The following is a 10,104-nucleotide window of genomic DNA, read 5'->3' as shown; positions in this document are numbered from 1 at the left end:
TGTTGTGCACTCCCCTCAAACAATAGCATGGCATAGCTTTGTAAATTGTACAGTGCATTTAGATTAACAATAATTGAAGCTTTCTGCCCATATAAGAATTGTCTAATGTATGTCCTGGGAAATGTTCTTGTTACAACCGATCCCGTAGAGGTTTTAAAGGTCGAGACCGAGTCTGCGTCTCTCACATGGGTAGGCAGACCTTTCCATAAAAAATGTTATGTTATGTTTCTCTATAGGAGAAAGCCCTGACTCCAGCTGTTTGCTTAGAAATTCTAGGGACAATGAGGCCTGCGTCTTGTGACCATAGTGTAGGTATGTACAGCAGGACTAAATCGGAGAGATAGGTAGGAGCAAGCCCATGTAATGCTTTGTAGGTTAGCAGTAAAACCTTGAAATCAGCCCTAGCCCTGGAAACCAGTGTAGAGGGGCTAGCACTGGAGTAATATGATCAATTGTTTTTGTTCTAGTCAAGATTCTTGAGGTGGCAGGTAGCCTGGTGGTTAGAGCGTTGGACTAGTAACCAAAAGGTTGCAAGATCGAATTTCAGAGCTGACAAGGTAAACAAAGCTGTTCTGCCCCTGAACAAGGCAGTTAACCCACTATTCCTAGGCTGTCATTGAAAATAAGAATTTGTTCTTAACTGACTTGCCTAGTTAAATAAAGATCAAATGTAAAAAAATATATATTTAAAAAATTCTAGCAGCTGAAGTTTATTTAGTGCTTTATTCGGGTAGTCGGAAAGTAGAGCATTGCAGTAGTTTAATCTAGAAGTAACAAAAGCATGGATTCACTTTTCTGCATCATTTTAGAACAGACAGTTTCAGATTTTTGCAATGTTACGTAGATGGAAAAAAAGCTGTCCTTAGAATGACAATTGCAGAGAAAGGGACAAGGCAACAACTCTTACAATTCCAACTATTGAATCGTGCAAGATACTGTTCTTAGTTATACAACTACCTTTTTTTGCCAAAGCTGAGATGTGAAAATGTTTTTTTTTGCCAGGGCTACAGATGTCTATCGTTCACTAGTACTAGTAAAGGCAAAGTGCACTAGTTTTGGAAAATATTCCCCCCCCAAAAAATAATATTTTTTTATAAGCACCCTCAGCACCCCTACTTCCCGTGGCCATGGCCCGAAGGGATTCATGAAGTGGTAAATATTGGAACTATTTTGATTATAATTTTAAGGGATATTTTGATCTGTTGTGTCAGCCGAGATGCATTATTGACTGGGGGAAATACAATACTGTAAATTGTAAGCTGATGGTAAACTGCTAATGCATTATTATGGGAGATTGCCCAACATTGGTTAACATTTGTTTTGACGGGATCGGAAAGGGCGATATGATGACATGCTGGATTTGGAGTGTGAGGGAGAAGTTATGGTTAGACTTGCACTGTTGAATAGCATCATTCTATTCTAATCTGAGTAGCCTACATATGTTTTCTTTAATCCAAGACACAGGACCAATCCCTCTGTGTAATTGTATAAGTCCTCTGTGAAAGAATACACATAGGCTACCTAGCGCAAGAATGTACTGTTAAGGAGTGTAGCCCACCCTTCCCAGTGGGCAAAACCTGATTTGAATCATGAAGTATTATTAGCTCGAACATCCCCCCCCCCAAAAAAAAATTACTGGCCAGAATATGATTTACACTACATGACCAAATGTATGTGGACACGTGCTTTTCAAACATCTCATTCCAAAATCATGGCCATTAATATGTAGTTGGTCCACCCTTTTGGGAAGGCTTTTCACTAGATGTTGGAACATTGCTGTGGGGACTTGCTTCCATTCAGCTTCAAGAGCATTGGTGAGGTCGGGCACAATGTTATTGTATGCTGTAGCATTACGATTTCCCTTCACTGGAACTAAGGGGCCTAGCCGAACCATGAAAAACAGCCCCAACCCATTATTCCTCCTCCCTCAAACTTTACATTTGGCACTATGCATTGGGGAAGGTAGAGTTCTCCTGGCATCCGCCAAACACAGATTTGACCTTCGGACTGACAGATGTTGAATCTTGTTTCATCACTCCAGAGAACGCGTTTCCACTCCAGCCGACGCTTAGCATTGCATATTGTGATCTTAGGCTTGTGTGCGGATGCTCGGCCATAGAAACCCATTTCAAGAAGCTCAATGAACTGTTCTTGTTCGGACTTTGTTTCCAGAGACAATATGGAACTCAGTGAGTGTTGCAACCGAGGACAGGTGATTGTTACGCACTAGGCGCTTCAGGACTCGGATGTCCCATTCTGTGTGCTTTTGTGGTCTACCACTTCTCGCCTGAGCCGTTGTTGCTCCTTCACAATAACAGCATTTACATTTGATCGGGGCAGCTCTAGCAGGGCAGACAATTGACAAACTGACTTGTTGGAAAGGTGGCATCCTATGACGGTGCCACATTGAAAGTCACTGAGCTCTTCAGTAAGGCCATTCTACTGCCAATGGAGATTGCATGGCTGTGTGCTCGATTTTATACACCTGTCAGCAACAGGTCTGGCTGAAATAGGGTTTCCACATACTTTTGTATATTTAGTGTATTTTTCTGACCACCATACGACCAGCTGGTCATAATTCTGACCACTATATTAAGTGCTATATTTTGTAGTCTACTGGCCATAGTGATAACGTCAGTGCTTGGACGTCCCAAGGATCCCGTTTAGACTTTTCAAACAATCAAGTCCAGACAAAGATACTATTCGGCACACCCTGCCTTTCAGCAACCACCAGCTAAGCGAGCAAATCGTATATTGCCATTAGTTCACAGACAAACAACCACTGCAGGCAGTCCTAATGGTAAGCGGTGGAGCGCTGCTCTCACTTGAAGCGACTCCTGTCATTTTGATTATTATGGTTATACATTTAAGTGGTGTTGCCGAGATGTATTATTTGTTGGGGGAAATACAATGTTTTAAATTGTAAACGGATGGTAAATTGCTCGAGTTATTATGGGAGATAGCCTAACATTGGTTAACATTTGTGTTGACAGGATCTGAAAGGGCGATATGATGCTATGGTGGATTTGGAGTGTGAGGGAGAAGTTATGGTGAGCTTTGCACTGTTGAATAGCATAGTTCTGTTCTAATCTGAGTAGACTACATATGTTTTCTTTAATCCAAGAGCAAGGACCAATCCTTGTGTAATTTTATAAATCTGTGAATGAATGCATATAGGCTACCTAGCCCAATAATGTACTGTTAAGGAGTGTAGCCTACCCTTCCCAGTTGGTAAAACCTGACTGAATGACATAATATTCTTGTCGCAAACTGGTTGAAAAAAATAAATTATGTGTGTGTGTATATATATATATATATTTTTTACAGTTGGTCTTAATTATTTGTGACCTATCTGACCAGCTGGTCATAATTCTGACGGTAATATTATGTCGGCTACTGGTCATAGTTAAGACCTCATAACCTGGTAATGACCACCTGTCTACAGTTTATTACCTACTGTAAAAAGTATTGCAGAGGATAGTTGGATATTGAAAACACAATTCATTACATTTGTATTTGTTTCCATAGTCACCAATTAAAGTTTAAATCTCCAACATTCTTACATTTAAAATAGATCAAGCAATGGCAAAAACAAATCTATATCACAATTTATGGCACATCTGCATACAGTAATTGTTTCATAATTCACCCACATTCATAGAAATACTGGAACACAGAGTATATAAAGGCTGTTTTATTTGATTGATAAGTGTGGTGTGATGGGATAGATCCTCATCAAGGACTTATGAGCACAGAAGGTGATCTGGAGCGTGGTTTCCCTCTTGAAGAGTTGTGCATTACAACTGTATCATCCCTGAAGACATTTTTTGGACTCTGCTAAAGTATTTCCATGGTACTAGTTGAAGAAGCTTGTGGCAGTTATCACTAAGTTATAACTTTTTTATGCAGACTTTGCATCCTCCTCCACCACGGTGGTCAGGGGCATATTTTAGGACTTTCCAGAGGGCCCGCAACTCATTAACCTCCTACATTTTCTGGCTTTTCATGACACTTCAGCATACAAAGCGAAGAATATAAGTTAACGAATGGCATATTGTGGGCATGCAGGACACAACAGTAACGCAGAGTATAATATCTTTAAAAAGTCAGAATCTACAAAGAAATTCTCATTGTCTATGTCAAATGTCTCAACTGCTTACATTTACTTACCAACTACAATGGAGCACACACACGAGTGGTAGCGAAGGCATGTTTGCTCCTCTGTCCCTTCATATTGAAGTGGGACATGAATTCATTGGTCATCAATCTGAAACATTTTAAGAAAGAGGATATCAATATTAGATAGTAGTTGGATAATTATAATTTTGAACTAATCTCTACATTTGAAAGTTTTGCTTAATCTTAATACATGTTGTAATATTCAAACAACTTTTTCTAAATGCACCACTCCGTATTCCTGAGGACATGGTCCGGGACAGAGGTTCCCCAAATTGAGGACAGCTTGGCAGTCTTAAACGGATACTTCAGGATTTTGGCAATGAGGCCCGTTATCTACTTCCCCAGAGTTAAATTAACTATTGGATACCACTTGTCTCTGTGTCCAGTATGAAGCATGTTAAGAACTAGTTTCCTGAGCCAATGTTAATTAGCGTTACCGCAATGCAAGCAGATATCCATAGACATCCAGTCATTGAGCTATCGCTAGTCTGACTCTGGAGAAGTAGATAAAGGACCCGAAGTATCATTTAAAAAAAATAAAGGTAAAGGCAATAAAATACAATATTTTTCAAATATTTTTCAATATATTTAAAAAGCTATGTGACTGTCAAATCATTCCTGCAACAAACATTGTCAGGGAGAATAGGCAGGAGAAAAATGGGAGAAACTTTACATGACTCACCAAGGGTTGGTCTGTTGAATCAGAAACAAGGGTTTTTGCACCTAAAATAAAAAAGCGAAGTTAAAATAGAATTTTATTTGCTTTACACAGACTTATATTATTAGAAGCAGTGCTAATTTAAGTTAGATCTACTTACACTACACTCTTAGAAAAAAGGGTTCCAAAATAGTTCTTTGGCTGTCCCCATAGGAGAACCCTTTTTGGTTCCACATATAACTTTTTTTGTTCCAGGTAGAACCCTTTTGGGTTCCATGTTGAACTTTGTGGAAAGGGTTCTACATGGAACCCAAAAAAGTACTACCTGGAACCAAAAAGGGTTATTCAAAGGGTTCTCCTACGGGGACAGCTGATGAACCCTTTTAGGTTCTAGCTAGCATCTTTATTTTTTTGTGTTAGATCAAACAATCATGGGCAGCTGAATAGCATGTCTCTTGGGAAATCCAGTCTCAGTGAGACCTGATGCAGAGAAAATGTTAATGATCATCAGCATAGCTAGTACAACCCTACTGTAGTTTGTACAAAGCTGGTTAGTAGGAATCTATACACATTGAAGATCATAGTATCAAACAGGGGAAAAAAAGTACATTTTGCACAAAACTTATTGTCAATGACTGGATTTAAGGAGTAGTAGTGGTGCTGCTCTCTCCTTTCCCTAGGATGTGGCAGAATAGGTCACTGGTAACGGAGTGGGCCATGCATTAGGTCATTGACATGTTTCAGGAACTGTAAAGACCGAGAGGAATCACGATTAACCATTACCTAAGGCCTTCACTAAGTTAGACTTAGCCTAGCAAGTTCATTGACTATGTTGCCCCTCAGCAGTCTGGCAGACAGAGACATAGAGAGAGAGAGAGAGAGAGAGAGAGATCGACAGAGACATAGAGAGAGCAAAACATATGCTATTTACATTTCTTAGTCAGCCGGCTGGATGACATCTGTACTCCTTCCCTATGTTCCCTCCTCCATCCTGGCATCCAAGCTAGAAGATTCCTGCAAAAAAAGTAATGTTGGAATGAGTGTTGAGGGGGAGCAGGGATAGGAAAACGGTATCCTATTCTGTAATCATCAGGAACTGATTTTCTTATTTACAATGACGGCCTACCCCGGCCAAACCTGGACGACGCTGGGCCAATTGTGCGCCGCACTATGGGACTCCCAATCAAGGCCGGATGTGATCTAGCCTGATATGCATACCTCCTTATTTAGCTACTAAAATTAAAATAAAATGACTGCACGTATTATGTTAATTGCTTAAAAGCGTTAAGGGAAAATATAGTCATATTTTCAGGGTCAAATTCAGGTGCAATAATTTGACTGATTATTTATGGGAATAAATGTGATTAAAAATAGGGTTGTGAAAATCCTGGTGGATTGTAGTAGGATATTGAAAGACCAAAAGACAGACCTAAGTGTTATTTGTTCAATTCTGAAAAATGTAGTTAGTCGTATTAGAACATCCAAACAGCATTCAGTGGAACAGAAGAAACATGCAGCACAATAAACAGTGCAATTAGCTAACACTGACAAAATATTACCATTAGAAGCCAACACATAATAAGCTATCAGATATCATTAATTAAACCACGATTATTTAATTGTACTGCAGTTTTACGGCAAATCATTTTTTGTAAGGGTATCCTGTATCATTGTACATGGGGCGGCAGAGGTTGCAAGTTCAAATCCCCGAGTTGACAAGGTACAAATGTGTCGTTCTGCCCCTGAACAGGCAGTTAAACCCACTGTTCCTAGGCTGTCATTGAAAATAAGAATTTGTTCTTAACTGACTTGCCTAGTTAAATAAAGGTTGAAAAAAAAAAATCATCTTACATGCTGGTACCTAGAACAAATTTTATGGAAGTGAATGTGCACTTTCAAATGGGATGGACTGCAAACTACAAAAAAACACTGTCATAGCCTGTAGTAAAAGCAGAAGTATCAGAGATTCTCTAAATTAGGGACCATCTCTGATAGCTATAGGACCAGAGACTGTCACAAATGTTTGCTTTTATTTTACCTATCAAATTCGCTGAATTGGAGGTGAAATATCACATTTCTTTGATTAAAAAAAATATACACTGCTCAAAAAAATAAAGGGAACACTAAAATAACACATCCTAGATCTGAATGAATGAAATACTTTTTTCTTTACATAGTTGAATGTGCTGACAACAAAATCACACAATTATCAATTCAAATCAAATGTATCAACCCATGGAGGTCTTGATTTGGAGTCACACTCAAAATTAAAGTGGGAAACCACACTACAGGCTGATTTAACTTTGATGTAATGTCCTTAAAACAAGTCAAAATGAGGCTCAGTAGTGTGTGTGGCCTCCATGTGCCTGTATGACCTCCCTACAACGCCTGGGCATGCTCCTGATGAGGTGGCGGATGGTCTCCTGAGGGATCTCCTCCCAGACCTGGACTAAAGCATCCGCCAACTCCTGGACAGTCTTTGTAGCGTTGGTGGATGGAGCGAGACATGATGTCCCAGATGTGCTCAATTGGATTCATCTCTGGGGAACGGGCGGGCCAGTCCATAGCATCAATGCCTTCCTCTTGCAGGAACTGCTGACACTCTCCAGCCACATGAGGTCTAGCATTGTCTTGCATTAGGAGGAACCCAGGGCCAACCGCAACAGCATATGGTCTCACAAGGGGTCTGAGGATCTCATCTCGGTACCTAATGGCAGTCAGGCTACCTCTGGCGAGCACATGGAGGGCTGTGCGGCCCCCCAAAGAAATGCCACCCCACACCATGACTGACCCACCGCCAAATCGGTCATGCTGGAGGATGTTGCAGGCAGCAGAACGTTCTCCACGTCATCTCCAGACTCTGTCACGTCTGTCACGTGCTCAGTGTGAACCTGCTTTCATCTGTGAAGAGCACAGGGCGCCAGTGGCGAATTTGCCAATCTTGGTGTTCTCTGGCAAATGCCAAACGTCCTGCACGGTGTTGGGCTGTAAGCACAACCCCCACCTGTGGACGTCGGGCCCTCATACCACCCTCATGGAGTTTGTTTCTGACCGTTTGAGCAGACACATGCACATTTGTGGCCTGCTGCAGGCCATTTTGCAGGGCTCTGGCAGTGCTCCTCCTGCTCCTCCTTGCACAAAGGTGGAGGTAGCGGTCCTGCTGCTGGGTTGTTGCCCTCCTACGGCCTCCTCCACGTCTCCTGATGTACTGGCCTGTCTCTTGGTAGCGCCTCCATGCTCTGGACACTACGCTGACAGACAAACCTTCTTGCCACAGCTCGCATTGATGTGCCATCCTGGATGAGCTGCACTACCTGAGCCACTTGTGTGGGTTGTAGACTCCGTCTCATGCTACCACTAGAGTGAAAGCACCGCCAGCATTCAAAAGTGACCAAAACATCAGCCAGGAAGCATAGGAACTGAGAAGTGGTCTGTGGTTATCACCTGCAGAACCACTCCTTTATTGGGGGTGTCTTGCCAATTGCCTATAATTTCCACCTGTTGTCTACTCCATTTGCACAATAGCATGTGAAATTTATTGTCAATCAGTGTTGCTTCCTAAGTGGACAGTTTGATTTCACAAAAGTGTGATTGACTTGGAGTTACATTGTGTTGTATAAGTGTTCCCTTTATTTTTTTGAGCAGTGTATATGTAACAGTATAATTTTAAACCGTCCCCTCGCCCATACCCGGGCGCGAAACAGGGACCCTCTGCACACATCAACAGTCACCCTCGAAGCATCGTTACCCATCGCTCCACAAAAGCCACGGCCCTTGCAGAGCAAGGGGAACTACTACTTCAAGTTCTCAGAGCAAGTGACGTCACCGATTGAAACGCTATTTAGCGCACACTGCTAACTAAGCTAGCCGTTTCACATCCGTTACATATATATTTCATCACCTGGTGAGTAAAAACCTCAAATGGCCCTACTCCTGAATAAATTAATCTGTCTGGATAAGCTGAAGTGGACTCGGCCCGAATACCATTATCAAATAAAATTGTATTTGTCACATGCGCCAAATACAACCTTTAGCGTGAAATGCTTACTTTTACAAGCCATTAACCAACAATGCAGTTAAGAAAAATAAGGGTTAAGAAAATATTTACTGAATAAACTAAAGTATAGCACAAAAGTCCCACAATAAAATAAGAATAACGAGGCTATATACAGGGGGTACTGGTACCAAGTCAATGTGCGGTGGGACATGTAGGTAGGGGTAAAGTGACTATGCATAGATAATAAACAGCGAGTAGCAGTAGCGTAAAAAAAAAAAGGGGGGTGTCAATACAAATAGTCCAGGTAGCCATTTGATGAACTGTTCAGAAATGCTACGGCTTGGGGGTAAAAGCTGTTAAGGAGCCTTTTTGACCTAGACTTTGTGCTCCGGTACTGCTTGCCGTGCGGTAGCAGAGAGAACAGTCTATGATTAGGGTGGCTGGAGTCTGACCATTTTTAGGGCCCTCCTCTGACACCGCCTGGTACAGAGGTCCCGGATGGCAGGAAGCTTAGCCCCAGTGATGTACTGGGCCATACGCACTACCCTCTGTAGAGCATTGTGATCGGATGCCGAGCAGTTGCCATACCAGGCAGTGCAGCTGTAGACCCTTTTGTGGATCTGAGGTCCTATGCCAAATCCTTTCAGCCTCCAAGGGGGAATGGGCAGTGTTGTGCCCTCTTCACGACTGTCTCGGTGTGTTTGGACCATGATAGTTTGTGTGGACACCAAGGAATATGAAGCTCTCAACCTGCTCCACTACAGCCCCATCGATGTGAATGGGGGCCGTGCTAGGCCCGCCTTCTCCTGTAGTCCATGATCATCTCCTTTGTCTTGATCACGTTGAGGGAGAAGTTGTTGTCCTGGCACCACTCTGCCAGGTCTCTGACCTCCTCCCTATAGGCTGTTTCATCGTTGTCGATGATCAGACCTACCACCATTGTCAACGGCAAACTTAAGAATGGTGTTGGAGTCGTGCTTGGCCTCGCAGTCGTGGGTGAACTGGGAGTATAGGAGGGGACTAAGCACGCACCCTTAAAGCGCCTCCGTTTTGAGGATCAGCGTGGCAGATGTTGCTACCTAACCTCACCACCTGAGGGCGGCCCGTCAGGAAGTCCAGGATCCAGCTGCAGAGGGAGTTGTTTAGTCCCAAGCTCCTTAGTTTAATGATGAGCTTTGAGGTCACTATGGTCTTGAATACTGAGCTGTAGTCAATGAACAACATTCTCACGTAGGTGCTCCTTTTGTCCAGGTGGGAAAGGGTAATGTGG

The 10,104-nt window shown here is 42.4% G+C and overlaps 1 protein-coding gene across 2 annotated transcripts in view; it reads left to right on the top strand.

Annotated features, from left to right (window-relative positions):
- Positions 1-2,724: 2,724 nt before the first annotated feature.
- The window catches only part of LOC110508497 (apolipoprotein L6), a 37,573-nt gene continuing 30,193 nt past the window's right edge, over positions 2,725-10,104 (top strand). For both annotated transcript variants that reach the window (XM_021589055.3, XM_021589054.3), the window contains exons 1-2: positions 2,725-2,800; positions 2,994-3,050. In XM_021589055.3, coding sequence (XP_021444730.3) covers positions 2,798-2,800; positions 2,994-3,050 — 60 coding nt within the window. In that variant the 5' untranslated portion in view covers positions 2,725-2,797. The remainder of the gene's footprint in view (positions 2,801-2,993; positions 3,051-10,104) is intronic.

This window comes from Oncorhynchus mykiss, chromosome 28 (genome assembly GCF_057628025.1).
Source record: "Oncorhynchus mykiss isolate SJ-2025 chromosome 28, ASM5762802v1, whole genome shotgun sequence".
Classification (NCBI taxonomy): domain Eukaryota; kingdom Metazoa; phylum Chordata; class Actinopteri; order Salmoniformes; family Salmonidae; genus Oncorhynchus; species Oncorhynchus mykiss.
The sequence above is the reverse complement of the archived record's forward strand: the minus strand, read 5'-3'. Positions and strand labels throughout refer to the sequence as shown.